General features: G+C 41.5%; 2 protein-coding genes across 2 annotated transcripts in view; one reads left to right on the top strand and one right to left on the bottom strand.

The window, feature by feature from the left end:
• The window catches only part of adgra3 (adhesion G protein-coupled receptor A3), a 31,803-nt gene extending 19,630 nt beyond the window's left edge, over window positions 1–12,173 (bottom strand). Inside the window, exon 1 of the mRNA XM_051428983.1 lies at window positions 11,107–12,173. Coding sequence (XP_051284943.1) covers window positions 11,107–11,312 — 206 coding nt within the window. The 5' untranslated portion in view covers window positions 11,313–12,173. The remainder of the gene's footprint in view (window positions 1–11,106) is intronic.
• A 1,422-nt stretch (window positions 12,174–13,595) lies between these two features.
• gba3 (glucosidase, beta, acid 3) lies at window positions 13,596–17,946 on the top strand. The gene is made up of 5 exons (XM_051429547.1): window positions 13,596–13,985; window positions 14,804–15,028; window positions 15,166–15,968; window positions 16,420–16,543; window positions 17,713–17,946. The coding sequence occupies exons 1-5, from the start codon at window positions 13,931–13,933 to the stop codon at window positions 17,913–17,915; spliced, it is 1,410 nt and encodes a 469-aa protein (XP_051285507.1). The 5' UTR covers window positions 13,596–13,930; the 3' UTR covers window positions 17,916–17,946.
• Window positions 17,947–18,155: the final 209 nt, after the last annotated feature.

Genomic DNA, 18,155 nt, shown 5'->3' with positions numbered 1-18,155 from the left:
AGAAAAACAACTTGAACTTCAGCTGCGTATTTTCTTTCATGGTAAATTGGCAGCATCTGAGCACTCTTGAGACAGGTGGCCTAAATGAGATAAAGAGTGATCTTTCTGTGAAGCCCATTTGACTTTAACAGAACATATCATAATCTGTAGAAACAATGGCTGACACACGGAGATATTTTTTCCTGTAGCAACCACATTAAGTGAATGAATTCAGACAATATGAAATCTATGTCTTTGATCAAACACAAGGTGAGCTTAAATCTAGTCATGAACTGACAAAACTATACACTCCATAATATGCTTATTCACAACAGCATAGTAAACCAAACCTCTATAAGGATGTGTCATAGAGTACTTTATAGAAGAAACAAATGCCAAAAGTCTACATACTAGGAAAATGCTAATTGTTCTGTACAGTAAAATTAAGAATCATATTTATGGGTGCCTGGTTAGCTCAGTCGGTAGAGCTAGCAATAGCATATACACAGCGGCCCGGGTTCGAATCCGACCTGCGGCCCTTTGCTGCATGTCATCCCCTCTCTCTCTGCCCCTCTTTCCTGTCTATCTCCAGCTGTCTCTCTATCAAATAAAGGCATTAAGGCCAAAAAAATAATACTTTAAGAATCATATTTACAGCTAACATTGGATTAAATGTCTTAAATGGGATATATGAGGAGACAAAAGCGCAAAAATGTAGAAAAATTTCAAATAATAAGAAGTAGCATGAGGTATTCCTCACATACCAATACAAGCAACAGGTACTGTTATACAAAAAAATGCAACATTGTTTTTAACTTTATCACCACAAAAATAAAAGCGAGCTTAGGAAAGCTTCAAGTCCAAGTGTGAATTTCTCGATTGCTTCCTCCCTGGGTAATAAACCAGTTTTTATTATCCCATTTATTCCCTGTGCATGGCACCAGCTGATTCACTACATAAAGTGCTACAGTAAAGCTCCACTTTCTGTGCCCAGGCTGAGTTCCCTCCTTTCTCCCAAACTTATTTCTCCCAAACTACTCCCGAAGGGTCTGGGAAATCAATAGCACCGTTACTCCCAGCAGAAAACCCAAGCAGGGACTTGTGGTTAGCATATGTTTCTGGGCTAGCAAGGAGTGGATGTGGTGGGTGACATACATGCTAGTGGCACCCACAACGCGGGGCCAGATTGGAGTCATTATGGGGTGTTGAGGGGTTGTTTTATTACAGGGTTGGACAGTGGAGACTCATTGGAGATTTGCTGCTTGGCTGCCTGCCGCTCAGAGAGAGTGCGCACACAAACAGTCCCTGTGTTTTCGCTGCCTGTGTTTTGCAGGCCTCTGAACGTTGAAATGGCAGATGTTAAAACACGGTGAGGTACAAGGCTGCAAATTCTATCACTGCCTGTGTACACATGATCTGATGATATAGGCAGAGACCCTGGGCCTCCCAAGATTGTGGTCACAAAAGCCTCATTTATATTGAAGAATAGTTAGCATACCAATGAGATGAATTTACCATGAGGCCTGTATGAATTTAGGAATGTGGCACTCAATCCACAGTGCACAAAAACAAACAAACAATAGAACTGCAGTTAATACCACTTTGAGGAAGTTCATAATCTTCAGGATGAAGGTTAATCTTTTAGTTGGAAGCCAATTCGCAGTCAAATTAATGGGCTTTAGAATCTGTACTGCATACGACACAGTCTACCCGTAGACCCTCAATTTTCCCCCCAAAAAAACACTTAACAACAATAGTAGGCAAAACCTGCGCAAACTTACACAAAACCTTCCCCCCTTTCTCTCCGCTGCCCCGTATCACTTCACCAAGCCCCTCCCACCAAACCCACAAGTTTGGACGCCAGCAGGAGCCTGTTGCCCTGCAAAAACAGCCAACAGGAACACCCCCTTTCTGAAATGACCTGTGAGTGGCCAAAGCCTCCCGTCACAGGCTAGAATTTCTAAAAGCCTGAAAACAGAGCCAAGGGGAGGTGCAGAAGTCTAGTTTTCTCTCAACTACAATATGCTAAAAGTGATGCCAGGAATGAGCTGCCTACCTCGGCTTTAACAAGGAAAGTGTTGGTACGGCGACAGAGGAGGGATTTGCTCTTCCAGGACAGACAGACATGCGATAGATGGCTTGTATACAGAAGAGGCCAAATTACAATATGGAAAACCAAGATTATATTGTAAGCATATGAAGAATATGATCTGCGAGGTCATCAAGCAACTTCCAGGTGCCGCCAAACAGACCTGAGCCACACGACTTCCTTTCCACCATATATGTCATCTGACATGCACAGACAATATGACAATCCCCATTTCTATATGGCATTGTAAGCTAATTTACAGAGACACAACAAGGGCAGGAAAACGGTTAAATTATGAAGACAAAGTATGAAGACATTTGCCAAAAGTTGCATACAGTGCGAACAGGCCTTTCAACTTCACGGAAAGTTGTATAACTAGGTTTACAGAATAGATTACGAATTTGAAACAACATATCTTGGGAATCAATTGAGTCCAGCTACATAAATACACATTTCTACTCTTGTGACTCTACGGGTCATCAAAATAAATCTGCAAAAGAGAGTCCTCCTGAGAGTCATGAGCCCTTTCCCTGCCCTCTTTCCGTCTCCCCCTTCTTCGCATGCTTTACCCTGCTTCACTGGCCTTGTCCCTCCCCCTTACTCATGACAGGAGTATGACCTCGGTACGTTGGAAACTGCTTTAGCTGCAAAACTGAGTCGTCTTTACACTTGCATAGGTGAGAGGGAAATACCTCTGTTGAGTATACAAGCAATATACATGTAGCAAAGCCTCAAATTTGCTCGGCAATTATGGCCATTTAACCACCAGCATCTCCACCCCCCTCAGGACGCCTCTAACTAGACTGTCTGCTTCCTTACTGTCTGTCTCTAGACGTCGGCCTGAGGTCTTCAGGTTAAAGAAGTGTCTACGGAATTTCTTGGGGCTAGGTCTAAAACGATGGAGGAGGGGAGTCTTCCTTATCTTGATGCATAGATAAGACCTGCTTGAGCTCAAGCCAGGAACAAGCTCCAGGGGGATCCGACCAAATCTCACATCCTGTCTCCTGATATCGATGCTATAAATCTCAGCAACATTTATGGTTGCTGTCTCTGAAACCGGAATTTCTACTCCGACAGAGAGAGTCATATAAAATACTTGGCCTAGATTTCATCTCGCCTTCAAAGTGAGTAAATATGACACTGTGGAAAGTAGTAGCGAGTTTCCTTCAACTAAAAAAAATACATCTCTGAAAGCATACGCCTCTGGCTGTAGGTACATTATTCAGAGAAAGGCTTAGAAATGGCCAGCCACTACACACTCCCCCTCACAGGCACATGGCGTTTTAAGGACAAAGCCGGCTGATGCTCTCTCAACACTTTCTTTATGCTCAGGAGGCTTTTAAACAAAGAACTCCCAAGAGCGGAGGGCTGTAACTCTTGAACGGGTTTTCAAATAAGTTTCAGGCTGCAGTTGAGCTCATAAAAACCCTTCTAGAGTGACTTCCTCTGAATATAGTAGATGGAAAAGTAAGCCTCAGCTCAGGTGGAAAAGGGAACTGGTCTGAGGTGCTGCAACATGCCAAGGTAATTCTTGTGGTTATCCAGCACTTTCTTGTTCCATAAATTATCCAAGTATGAAGATTTTTCTGCGGTATTTCGATATATTTTGAGAATAAGCACTAAAAAAGGGTAGAAAATGCAACAAGGATTTTGTTTTACGTGTAACTCATATAATATTAAGTCCCTTTCCCCTTCATTTATGCAAGTCGCACAGGAGGCCAGGCAATATTCTCTTTCAGCATCCAACAGGGCAAGCCATTAGAACAAGGTATTCACCATTTAAGTAGCTCTCTGCCTGAATGGAAAAAATATCCACCATGCAAACGCTAGGATAAAAGCGTGATGAGCAGGGGAAATGAACACAGACGAGAAGGCATTGCACAGCCTTATCTCATGTCTATGCACTAAACTGACTTGCCTGTCTGTGATGAAATGAGACTGGGGCAACTTGGCAAAGTTCAAAGCTCAACAGGTCTGCCAAATGAAAGGCTGCAAACTGACTAAATGTGCAGCTGTCAGTGCCTCGCCTTTGGGATTTTGTTTTCTTCTGCAAACACTGTAGAACTACTATGAAACGCACAATGGCCTGCCTGGAAAGCAACAAATACAAATCCTCTCAGGACACGCATGGCAGCAGGCACCTGTGGTATAGTTACACAAGCACCTCAAAGGCTCCCAGCAGCAGCTTTTTTTTTTTAAATGTCGGGGAGATTAACCTGATGATGATTGACGTAAGGATTGATCATACATTCAAAACGGTCCTGTCTGCATTTACTTTAAGATTTTTAAGATCTGAAGACCAAAAGGGACACTTCTCCACAAGCCTGAAGGAAGTGAAGTCTCAAGGAAACCAGATGAGACTGTAACCCTAGCTCCCAGTTTGCACCGCTGTGAAATAAGACCGTTTACTGCACTCCAATGTGTCATCAAACTCTGCATGCTTTTCCTGCAGCGAGGGAGGAAATCCCTGCTTTCTTCCTGACATTAATCCTGTGCCGCTCTATAGAGGCCCAAACCAGGTGCGCTCACTTGCACTGTCCAACCCAGGTGTTCTTGTGAATGGATCCTGATTACACCAAACAAGCCATGTAAAGAAATACGAGCTGGGTGAGTACAGAAAGCTTAAATATAGTCAGTTCCTGTCCTGTAGGCTGAAACTTAAACAGGTACACAGAAATAAATGCTCATGTACACACCCATACACACCACTCACACAACCTAAATTATCCTTCCATGCGAGGCAAAGGTTACATTCAGGGCCTCGTAATTTAGCAGAGGCCTAGACTGACATGGGAGAACAGGCCAGCTGTAAACACATTTGTGTCATTTCCTCTCGGATTACTTCGGCATGCGGTATCATTTGGAAAGCACAAATGCAGGGAATGCATCGCTCATTTTTCCTCAACAGAGAGGCATTCATTCAGGCAATGAATATCTACATGCATTCTATCTCAGGGTAAACTAAAACCAGCAATCATTTAGGTCTGGCAGAATAATAGCTACTTAACCGTGTAACTGCTCGTGTACAGACAGGCGTAATTAAAAATAAAGGACGAGGAAAAGAGTAAAAACCCATCATGTGAGAGTATCTGGGGTAAATTTTCTGGCATGGAGTCAAACCAATTATCCCAGTGGTTGAGTAAATTCACCATACCCTAAAGAGAAGTGTTCTTGTCGTTCAAATCTCTCTTTTTTTGAATGTTCTCTGAAAAGCCAGATTTTTTATTCATTAGAATCCAGACCCCTGAAGAGGAAAACAGGAAATCTTAAGTACAAAGGGGGGGGCAAGTAAGATGAATGAAATGGTTCTCTAATCACACCTAGCTTATACTGGCAAGGCCTTTAATTAACACACACAGCAAGGGAGTCAACTCACAAATTGAAAAACATCCACATAACAAGAGAACTATTCTGCCACCCCTCACTACATGAGTGAGTAGCTTAAAAAGTCAGTGACATGTGTGACATTTTGGTGATTGGTACTAATGTTTTTAAAATGGAAATCTATACATTTGTCTTAAAAGTAGAATGGAAAATTATTACTTACAATTTCAAACAAAGTAATTATAGCTGACTGATAAAAGGTAGGTACACAAGCCAGGTCTATTTGTTCATCATATTTGGAGAACACAGCCACGGAAATACTAAGTAAAAAAAAAAATAACAACATTAAGCTAGATGTTTCATAAATTTTCATAAAATCGACAGACTGTCTTTAAATTACCTGAAATTTAACCAATTAGTAACCTCTTAAAGCGTTGCATACATTACTATAATCTGTAAAACAGTCACTGCCACTGGTGTAACAACAGAGGCTAGTGAATTCACAACGAGGATTTTACGTGCTCGCACAACGTGAGAAAAGCTAAACAGGGTGGGACCTGCTTTAGCTTAACAAGGAGAAATAACGGTTTCTCCAAGCAGCCGAGACTTGCTGCTTCAGTTCACTGCAGTCCGGACCAGCTGTGTCTTGGCCACGGTCAACCCCACCGCAGGACGGTGAGTGGGAAAGCCGTAAAAGCGGGACCACCACACCTACTGAGGGGGCTTGCCGATTTTACAGGTCATAAATTAACAACAAAAAAACAGTCAGCAGTCAAATTGCTGTTTCATTGCCATTACAGGGCTCCAGACTAACTTTTGCCATTGGTTGCAATGATGTGTCTAACTTTTTTTTAGGTGCAACAGCACGAAATGTAGGTGCACCCAAATTTTTGATTGCGTCGCCTTTAACGCCATAAGGTCACCTTTTTATCGCTCTCCATAACTTTCATATAATGTGAATGATTTTTAAACAAGAATAAGGTGTAGAGAAATGCTTGTCTTTATTTGAAGCACAATTATATATAAAAAGAAAAATAAAGTGTTTAAAGTGCTTCACTGAGCTGAAATTGAACATTTCAAACTCAAACATTTCAAGTAAAATAAAACATTTCAAAATAAAAAGTGTTACTTTACTTTTTAGACATGTTATGTTTTTTTAAAGTTTCGATACGAAACGTTGTTGACCCGCTCACAAATGCACTATTTCCGGCCATATTCTGACCGCACTCCTGACAGTACACGCAGTGCATTGCGTTACGTCCTTTATTGTACCTCAGCCAGGGAAATTGTTTCAGCCAGTCCTGTCTAAAGGAATATATTTTGGCCTTTTTAATTTGGGTCTTGGAGCCGGGCTCTATCCCAGACTCGGTTGTCTCCTCCTCTGGTTCCGAGTCTGATGCTGTCGCCGAAGGACCGGGGCTTGGTATCTCACCAGGGACCGAGGGCTCCGTGTCTTGACGGGATGGACTCTCAGTAGTGGGGATGGATGGGATTATAGTAGTAGGGCTGGTTGTAGGCTTGGTTTTCTTAATGAAAAAACTTTCAATATTTCTGCCTCTCTTCATTTTCCCTCATTTTGTCGCGTTTATTTTATTTTTCCATTTCAGTTAGTCAGATAATCTCGCGCTCAGGTCATGCGCAATTTTTAAACACACACAACTTAGCGTGGTGAACAAGACCACAGCCAACCAGAGGCAAAGACCAGCCCGAGCTCTGTCTCTTATTGGTTTAGAACACGATATGATCCTACCATGAGTGTGTGAGTTCGGTCACAGGAGAACACAGAGAGATGATGCGCTTGCGAAATAAATGTATGTTTTCACCCTGGGCACTCTTAAAAATTTTGGTCGCATGTTGACCAAATTGGTCGAACTCTGGAGCCCTGCATTAGCATCTACAGGAAGTTGTTAAGAGAGCTCCGCTTTAACACAGTTCTGTTGTCTTTCCTACAATGGATGACAACAAACGTCCAGAAACACAAAAGTGGAGACAGGAATGAATTCTTGAGAGCTGCACTGCTTTCTGTCTGTGCTCTCTAATTACATCTTTCTTGTTCTTTCGAGGCCACATTACAGCTCTTAAGCTCAGTGCTAAAGCATGAGGGACCTAGCTCAGCCTCCAATCCATCACGGCCAGAACAAGATGACAGACTCCAAGCTCAGTGAAGACATGCACACATAGCAAACAACAGGACTAGATGGAAGGCTTACTAAATGACTTCAGAGCAGACCATACAAAGAGAGGCCGGCGTATTTCAAATGCTATGAATATCTGAGAGGACACTGGGATAATTCCAGACCACAGAAAAGGAAAGAAATGGGGATCAGGAGCCGTGTAAATCAACACAATGAACATTTGGGAATGTTCGTGGTAGGCAATCTGTCAGTTTGACTGATTTTCTTCAAAGGGTTTGCAAGCTTCAGCATCTCAGATTTTAGAGCCACCTCTTGAATGCAATAAGCATCACAACAAGTGACTTATGATGCACTCCCAATGGCTGTTTGATAGACTGACTGACAATATGGAAGTCAGTGATGAGATTGTTGTGTAAAGGGATATTTAGAGAGTCTATTTCACTGTCAGTAGAGTGGTTGCCAGGTGTTCAGCTCCACCAACACTGGCCTAATTTAGATTTTGTTTTGGCTCCTGTAACTGATAAAATGACTGCAAACATAAGCCAGTCTCCAAGCTTGACAATGTCCCTGCAGAAACACGATATCACAGACCATGTTTTTACAACATGTTAAAGTATTTCTGCAATTTTCCAAATCAACATGCGCTTGCGTCTGCATGTCTTTGCTACACTGGCGTAATTTTGACAAGAAATAAAACCGGGCATGTTGCTCAAGAAAATCAAATCTTGTACTTTCTGTCCTGAAATGGCTATGGGCCAATGTGTGTGGAAAGCAGATTAAAAAATTGGAGGACTTTGGAAAGGGCTTCAAAGTAGTGTACATGTGATTTGTGGTAAACGGGTTAAAACATGCACACTCACTTACCAGCCAATCCTCTCCCTTTCTCTCCCATTCTCTCCTTCCCTGGAGTCTATTATTTGCTTTCTACTCCTGCACCCTGCCCTGGTATTCTCATATCCCCCCCCCCCCATCGCTCACCACCACCACCACAAAGCACAAGTGCACTGGAGCCACAGCTTTGAATTTCTGTCTTTTTTGCTTCTGTTGCTTTTTGCTTCATTTGTTCTCTTGTGTCAAGCACTCTCTTTTTTTTACCAACATTCTTTTTAAATATAATAGAGGTACATGTCTTGAACAAACATGTCTACTCCCCCCCCAACCCCACCCTCTCAAGTGATTCCAAATCTTGGTTGGGAATCAGGTCAATGAGCTATGGTGCTATCAATTTGTCTCATAAACCCCCAGCCCGAGTTGGAAAGTGTAAATTTCGCAGCTATCTCGTGACATTTCACCGAGACACACCCCCTTTTGGTCGTAATTTCAGCCGTCCCACTCGGGGTACCTCACAGTACACCGAGCTAAACGAGGACGAACGTACGACCCGCAAAACAAAGATGGCAGCGCCCATATTGAGATGTATTTTCTTTGTATTTGTACTACGTTGGTCTTTTTAATGACGATTTCAAATGCTCCTCCACACTTGTTTACATTGCTGCTTTAGTCCGGTCACCAATTTAAGCATTGCACGGTGTTGTTGTGCGTGCAATACAATGTAGAGTTTTGTTTTCAAGCTGGTTTGCTGAATAGGTTAATGTAGCTAACAATAACAGTAGCCCGCCACTGCCCCTGGTGGCTCGAGACACACGCCACAGCACTTGTTGAAATTGAAATAGGCGAAAATGGCAAAATATTATTGAAATGTAAGACTTGCAATAACGGAATCACTTGAAATGTTAGTGTTTCTGTAGAAAAACATATTATCATTTCACATTGAGCTTGGTTAGATGAGCCAGAAGCAATAACAAAACAGCTGCTGCACTTCTTTCCGACTCGTAATGCCCAAAGACAAATGGAACGCTATAAGTGGTACAAGCCAGGCAATTACGTCACGTTCTTGCGACAGAGCAACTCAGGCGGGGGATTTACGAGACAAATGGATAGCACCATTAGTCCATTCTGGTTCATTATATAGAAAAAAATAAAATAAAACAAACAAACATATTTCTGCAATCTTGGGTACTGCCAAGTGCCACTGTTTACATGTCCCCAGGCTCTTCCATCACATGTGACAAATCTGTTCTCAATACACAGCGGATGAAGGGGTCCCGGATCTGGTGAATATTATGTTGTTGATGTTTTATTGCATATGTAATTTTCTCCAAGGGGAGAGTTGTAGATAGCTCAGACAACCACCTGCTTACACTTGGACTTCTGGTGTTTTTCCATGAGAGGGCTACTACTCTCTTTGCCATTAACACACTTAAGTCTACAAACATTCGTTGACATTGCTTAATCTTCAAATTATCTGGATATAGACCCAATATAAACAACTGTGGGGCTAAGGGTATTTGAATCTGTAAAATATTTTGAATACATAGTTTTATTTCTTGCCAGAATTTTTGTATTTCTGTACATTGCCAAATATAATGGAAAAATGTGCCTTTTTCCTTCTCACATTTAATACAAACATCAGGTATAGCACTGTTATATCTGTTAAGTTTTTCTGGAGTGATATACATTCGTGTCAAGCACTCTCTAATATATATCTAATAAAAATCTAAACTTTTTTGGAAACAAATCTGGTATGACTCAAAAATCTACTACACACAGTAAAGGCCTCAAAAATCTGCAGAAACATTTTATGACCTCAGTCCATGACATCATGAACTGGTCTGAAAGAGAAATCCACTTGTGCTCAGCCAGTTGAATGCATGTGTGTGTGTGTGTGTGTGTGTGATGGGGCCACACAAAGACGAAGAACATACGATCACAACTGTTGCCTCGAAATGGATTTTTTGCTTGAACATTGGTGGATAATTTCCAATCAAGAAAACCAACCTAAAATTCCATATAACCACTGTATGTACGAGTGCAATTCTTAACAAAAACTGTGTCGAACATCTGGCTCACTGAGGTGTGTTGTCAATAAAGAAAGCACTTCACAAACTAGATGTGACCTCATCAGAGAGTGTATATTTCAGCCAAGTGTAAAAAAAAAAAAAAAAAACACCACTTGGATTAACACAGCAGCCAATGAGCTCTGACATCTATTAAAATGCCTTGGAGATGTGGCAAGATAAGTGTCTCCTGCGAGCACTGATTTAGTAGCCAAAATATCTCCCTGTGTGTGTGAATCACTGCACTACAGGAAGGCAGGCAGTTACTGTTACATAAGGTTTACATTTACATTACAGTATGCAGCTGTGAAAGAGTGATGTATGGCTGACATGGGATGGACACAAGTACACTTGTTTCCCTTATGTTTAAACTGTATGGAAGTTAACCACAAACTTAAACGGATGATAAGCCCTCCCATTCCCTTTTGGAAACAGAGCTGCAGTATTAAGGATCACAAAAACATGTTTAAGTCCCTGTAGTGACACTAAACATACTATTTAGAAGTACTACAGGGTATGTACGTAATGTAGCTCACAAACAGCCTTAAGCGTTGGATAATTGCTGTTCAAACCTGGTCATGAACCTTTTAAAGATTTAGTGGAAAACAAGTTTAGGAGATGAGTCATGTGTTTTAAATGGAGGTTGAAAAAGACAAAAAAAAGGCATGTCCTGCATACTCACAGTGTGGCCGTCCTGTTGGGGAAGGAGTCCGGGGGTAACACCTGATGGAGCTCCATGTTGCTGCACACCACTTTCCTGTCGGACGACAAGCTTCTCCCTCCGCTTTTCGGCTTTTCATCATAGAATTTGCAATCAGATGATCCCACCGAGCCGCCGCCGCCACCGAGCAGCGAAATCACAAACAACTGCACCAGATACACCCTCATATTCACACGCGACTGGAAAACCGCCGCAGCATTTGGCGAAAAGAAAAGTGTTTTGGTTGGTAAACAGGGGGGGCAGACTGGTAGTTTGATACCGGGTAGCTTCGTTATGAAAAGGTGACCTGAAAAGCAGACCCAGTTAAAGACAAAAAAGAGACCTTTGCCAATTTCTTGTATGGCTCAAGTGAGCCTTCCTCCTCCATTTCTCGCAGGGCTTTCCCTTCGCTCGGCGGTATTCAGTCCGACAGAGGTGTCCTTCTTCTTTGTTTGCCAGACGACTCATTTATAATTCCCTTTCCATCCCGGAGTGGTGTTCATTTTCCTCCAACTCGCAACGAAACCGCAATTTTTTTTTTTTTTACATGCCCAGTATGCTCGCTGGTAACTAAATAACTTGTCCAGTTGTTGAGAGGTTTTCTTTGTTGCCCATAGCGTGGGGTCCAATCCAGACTGTTGTCTTTTCCACGGGAGGCGGCTGCACTGATTCCCAGGTTATCCGCACTAACTTTAGGAAACGCGGCCAAGGCGTGTTAAAACTATAATTTCCCGGTACTTTGGACTATATGCTGACCCAAACAAGAGCGAGTACACTTTCCCCGTCTCTTCTTTTCCAAGCTCCAACAGGAAATTGCTCAGAAAAAAAAAAACACACAAAAGCGCTACAACGGCCCCTTTCCAGCTCAAACTGTGGCAGCGAAGTCTCGAAAAACAAAGTTAAAAGCTTCACATCGCTGAAAGAAGAGTATCCAAAGTGGTTGTTGTGTATCTTTTAGCTCCCCTGCGTCTTTGGAAAGTATTCAAAGCCACTTCTCTGTCCATTGAGAACTCCTCTTCCCATGGTCCTGCCCCGGGATCCACTATCGTCAAGTCCGATGGAATTCAAACCATATCCGGTCCGCATTTCAGAATAAAATCCTTTGCATTTTTGTCGTCCCTTGAGTTGTTTGGAGTTTGTAGGGCAGGGTTGCAATGACCTTAACTTTATTTAGGCTTCAGGGATGGGAGTAACTGTTGGCTACCAAGCACTATACAAATACATTTTTAAAGGTACTTGTACTTTACTTTAGTATTTGAATTTACGCTACTTCCCTTTGAGAAGCAAATATCCCACATTTTACTCTAACACAGTTCATTTACAAACCAGCCTTGTTAATATTAACTTTGCATAGAACTAAAAAACACTACCAAATAATATATAAAGTAGTTAAATTATAGCTCCTCATTGACCAGCTGCTGCAGTAAAATACTGTGTATGCATAAATCCTTAAGTAAAAGATAATAATTATCACACTTATAATATACTTAAAGGAGTTTTAGATTTGTGTACATGTAGGCCTACTAGCCTGCTTTTTCTTGTGATACTTTCAGTACCTCTGTATATTCAATATTCAGCCATTTGAAATACAGGACATTAACTTAATGAAACTGAGTATTTTTCCATTTTTGTATTGCTACTTTCACTTGAGTAAAAGTAGTGAATCTGCTACTTCTTCCACCCCTGGATGCCTCTAAATGAGTCCAGCCCAGTTTGCTGTACCCATAATAGCCATGAAAGATTGAGTCACAAGGGGAGCAAAAATCCAATTGTATCTTGTAGCCATATGAGGAGGACGTTTAGCTGATAATGATTAGGTTTGCCCTGTGGCAAACAATCTATTTTCTTTGTTGTGATTAGGTCGAGTGAGTCACTTCATTCCATAGAAAACGGAGGCAGAGGATAGCATTGAAGTGATCAGGTCAGGAAACATAAGCCCTCAGGCTATACTGCTTTCACCTCTATTATTTGTTTTCAGGACTTGTGAGGCTTGATGTACACTGACAAGGAACTTTTCACCTTTTGTGTCTGTATACAGGACGTCCCATTTGTAATGCAGCAGGAAAAGTATTTTCACTGAACTTGAATGAATTTAATAGAATATGGTTTTATAAAATCTTTTCTTATACATTTGTTTTACTTTTTGCTGGCTAACGTATATGACAAAACTACTAATTTAATATAGTTTGTTATACTAGCAAAACTAAATCTTAAGGCTGTTTTGCTCATCACGACAAAGATAATTTACTTTAATTTTTTTTTTTTTTTTATCATAACCCCTTCCAATTGTTTATTTATCATATTAACATGTTACTAGTAACATTACACCCCAAAGGCACAAACTAAAAGTTGTCCGGGCACAGTCCAAACATGACGTCCACAAGCTAGTCGAGACGTCATCACGCAGGCCTGTAGGCTCGTGTGCTGCTTTCAAGTGCTCCACTGTACATTTCTTAGACCTCTCGGACCGTGAGCGGAAAATCGAAAGACTAAAACTAAAATGAGACTAAAAGTAGTTTTTGGCTGCTTATTGTTTAGCCATAGCATACAGACAGTGCTGCCGGGCTAGAATAAAGCAAAGAGAAAGCATATTTTGAGTTTACCCTAGCTTGAAAAACACAATGTACATGACAACCGCTACGACCCCTAAACGCCACATCTCGGAGTTGTTCCAGGTCGTAGGATACTTACTTTCGGCTGTGTTGTTACATTGTGCGCGAACACGACCAGTTTAAATGTAAGATGTCTATGAGACATACACATTAGATAAACACAACGCAGTAAGACATTAAAACACTGAAAAAACATGTTCCCATGTGACTTTGCGTGGGGAGCGGGAACTGCTGCGTATCAAATAGAAGGTAAGTAAACACGAGATTTATGAACTGGAAATATTACCAATATCTCATGAATCTGCAGTCTAATGTGATAAATAGCCCTACAACAACAAAGACTTAAGTTAAAATACAGCTTTCATTTATACCGTAGCCTTATGATTTTTTGAACACACTTTATGAATGAATGATTCTACAATGAATGACACAAATGTGCTTACTGTTATGTTATTCAGTGTCATCATAAACTAACTGTGCCATACTTTGTGGTGATCTGTTGTATTGTAACTATTGCACCATGCTATTTGGTAGACAGCAAGAGCCTTATATAGCCTAACTATAATAAACTGAACAAGATTTATAAAGGTTGTATTTATTGCAGAAGCTTTGTATTAGATTGCATTACACTGCGGAGGTGTTTATGATGTTGTGTCCAATCTCTGTGGATGGCACACACCGAGACACAAAGCACAAGGGCAGTTTTTTCACACCAGAGTTACAGATCTTTACTTTTTTTTTAACCACTGGAATGTCTGACTTACCCGTAGACCGTATACAGTCTCTGAACCAACTTGAACTCTAACTCACAGGTCACCTCAATAGACTGACACTGACTTAAAATGTACAGACACTTGTGTTCATAATGGAAGACAAATTACAGCAAAATTAAAACAATACACAGACAACAGATAAGCCAGAGACTACTACAGAGTCACAATGAGTTCAGTAAAATCCACAGACACACTTACAGTCCCAGCAGAAACATTACTGTGATTTTTTTATGTCAAAATCCCACATACTTTTATACTTTTACGAAATGAAACAACCTATTTGTGCCCACTGAGGTGGCTGGCAGGCAGACGGCAAGGGACCAAGTATCTGGGACACATTTTGTCACGAGAAAGGCAGAGTGTTTGGGGAGCAGAATGGTGATGTGGCCTGTAACAGCTACGAGCTGTGGGAGAAGGACCTGGAGTGTATCCAGCAGCTTGGATTGACACACTATCGCCTGTCTCTCTCCTGGGCCCGCCTCCTGCCCGATGGGACCACACGACATATCAATCAAAAAGGTACAGTATTTCCATATCCCCGTTAGAAGCATGCCACACCTGAATCCATAACAACACAATGGAACAAGCTCATTTGATGGTTGTAGGGCTGTTTTACCTTATTGCCAATTAACAACAACACTGTATCTTTCCTACAGGTTTGCAATACTACAACAAGGTGATTGATGATTTGCTGACCTGCAATGTATCACCTATGGTCACACTCTACCACTTTGACCTGCCTCAAGCTCTCCAAGATCAGGGTGGCTGGAAATCACCAGGTATAGCGACCCTGTTTGACAGCTATGCCAAGTTTTGCTTCCAAACATTTGGTGACCGCGTCAAACTTTGGATCACTATCAATGAGCCTTATGTGTGCGCAAAACTGGGCCATGAAGACGGCATCCATGCCCCAGGGTTAAAAGAACCAGGGCTTGCTGCCTACCTGGTGGGCCATAACATGCTGCGTGCCCATGCCATGGCCTGGCACAGCTACAACTCCTTCTACAGGACAGAGCAGAAGGGTGCGGTGTCTCTGGCCATCAACAGCGACTGGCTTGAGCCGTCGAGAGCAGGTTGCGCCGAGGATATCGCTGCCACTGAACGCTCCCTTGCGTTTACACTCGGGTGGTTTGCCTGGCCTGTGTTTGTAACTGGAGATTATCCAGAAATAATGAGATCTGCCATTGACGCTCAAAGTAAGAAGTTTGGATACAGTGGCAGCTCAAGACTGCCCAGTTTCTCAAAGGATGAACCTGCCATCTTGGGCACGGCTGACTTCTTTGCGTTGAACTACTATACGTCTCGTAAAGTGGAGCCAGGAGGAGGTTGCGGAGAGACGTTGTGTATGAAGAGCGACCGAGACGCAGGAGAGGTTTTGGATCCGTCCTGGCCTATTTGTGGTGTGTCCTGGCTTGCTGTAGTGCCCCACGGCTTAAGGAAACTTCTAAAGTACATCAAGGTAAAACTGCAGCTACTGGTTCCACGTCACAAAAAGCTCCCCCAAACTGTGAATTCAATTAGTTGAAATGTGAAGTCATTTTTCTTTTTCCTCTTGGCATCAAACTGAATTGACCAACAAGGAGACAAATGACCGTCAACCAAACGAGGAGAACGCTGACATTTGTTTAGTGCCTTGCTATTGATTTTGTATGCAGTAATCTCCTTTTAACACCTCCAGAAACACATTGATGCTTCATTAGTGCTGTCACATTGAATGAAACAGTTACTTCGCTCAAAGTGTTTGCAATTGCAATTTCCTGCTGTTGTGACTAGTCACAGGCCATTAGTTTGAGCTTGGCACCGTTGAAATGCAGCTAAACGACACAGTGTAGACCAATCTGTCTCTCCCTGGAATGTCTGACAGCTGAGATGCCTTGTTTGACAATAATATTTGCCCCATGACTTTTCAGGACACATTCAACAACCCAGCAGTCTACATTACAGAGAATGGCTTCTCTCAGGTGGGGCCGCTGCAAACTGAGGATGTCCAGCGCTCAGAGTTTTACAAGGACACCATCTTTGAAGTGGCTAAAGGTAATGGCTTGTGAATCTGCACTGGAAATAAGCAAATAGCCATTAGCAGACAGTAGTAGGGTGCAAGCCAATGGGGCGTTCAGCATTTTCAGCACAGTCCTGCAGCTGCCAATGAACAACTCCCCTGGCAAATTGTCCTAGTAAAATTAACACTACTAAAGAGGATCAAATGTGGTCTGTTAAACCTTCATCCCTCTTGCAATTGGGTATAAATTTGTCACACATACAAAAAATCACTGACAACCCCCACCATCTGTGCACTATTATCATTTGTTTGTTATCTTTGGCTCAAGTTTTGTTCATTTGTATGATATTTTGGAGGGATATTTTTGTATAACACTAAATAGGTACGCATTATAATGGAAACAAAAATCTGGATGTGCAGTAGACTTTTCCTGATTCATGAAAACGGAAGAAAAACATAATTTTTATGAATATTATTTCATTTTCAGACTAGTGCTGGGTGATTGACATGTATACAGGTTTAATGTCCCATATAGAAATTGAATTGTTCATATACCCCTATATCACTGCATAGCTGAAACAACTGCTCTCAAACTGCATTTGTGTCTTGAGAAATATCTTAATACAATGTTAGTTTATAGTGTTTAGGGAAGCAGTGTTAAAGTTGCTGGCATGTCTTTTTTATTTTAAGTTCTGTTTTCACTACGCTGCCGTTTGCACGATAATTTATTAAAATATGTAAATCATTTTGTAGGACCATGAAAACTCTGTAGTAATCCCAGCCTTCAGTATACTGGTATACATGATGGTTTTAAAATGTTTTTGTATTTTATGTATAGAAGAACAAGTCGCTATGAACCTATATAAAGGCTCTGTCATGCAAAAAAGAAAAAATACCATGCTACAAATAATACTGTTTTAGACCATAAGGCTTAGGGATTATAGCCCAAAAGTAGTTGGTTGTTTTGGCACCACCATCTGGCCAATCTGTGTATTTTCTTTTGCCAGGGATATTGAAGGTTCTCTACCTTTTTCAGGAGCTCTAGGATTTATAGTTTCTGTGTGCTGGTCAGTCTGCAGGGCTTTACAGGATGCTTTCAGTTGATGAGAATTAAACTAAGCTACTGTGTTTTCTACTTGGAATACTTCATGCTCTTGGTATGTTTCAGAAATCTTCTATGTTTTAACTCTGTGTCCATCTATAGCTATACAAGAAGATGGGGTCAACGTCCGTGGATATTTTGCATGGTCGCTGCTGGACAACTTTGAATGGGCTGATGGATTCAGCGTTCGTTTTGGATTGTTCCATGTGGACTTTGCGGATGCAAAGCTAAGACGAACCATGTACCTGTCTGGACAGGAGTATGTAAAGATGATCTTGAAATACAAAAGTGCTCAATCCACATGAGAAGACGGACAAATAAAAAGGAAATGTTTCACTTTTGTTTGCTTTTTTTTAAATTTTTGCATCTGACTCGCACTTTCATACAAATTAGATGAATCAGTCCAGTTCAACTAACCAACGTGCTTCCTTTGATTGTAGATTCGAAATCTAGAGCACCACTATTGTCTCTGAATTTCTTGCCAGTTTAGAAAATGGTCAGGGAAAAGTGCAAGAAATAGGCTTACTTGGTTGACTTTATAGAAA

The sequence above is a fragment of the Dicentrarchus labrax genome, unplaced genomic scaffold (assembly GCF_905237075.1).
Source record: "Dicentrarchus labrax unplaced genomic scaffold, dlabrax2021, whole genome shotgun sequence".
NCBI lineage: Eukaryota > Metazoa > Chordata > Actinopteri > Moronidae > Dicentrarchus > Dicentrarchus labrax.
The sequence above is the reverse complement of the archived record's forward strand: the minus strand, read 5'-3'. Positions and strand labels throughout refer to the sequence as shown.

Excerpts from the sequence above, each read along its gene's own strand:
- gba3 (XM_051429547.1), top strand. The coding sequence starts at position 13,931 with ATGTTCCCATGTGACTTTGCGTGGGGAGCGGGAACTGCTGCGTATCAA. Across the intron at positions 15,029-15,165 it reads ACGACATATCAATCAAAAAG|GTTTGCAATACTACAACAAG; the intron begins GTACAGTATTTC and ends TCTTTCCTACAG. Across the intron at positions 16,544-17,712 it reads CATCTTTGAAGTGGCTAAAG|CTATACAAGAAGATGGGGTC; the intron begins GTAATGGCTTGT and ends GTCCATCTATAG.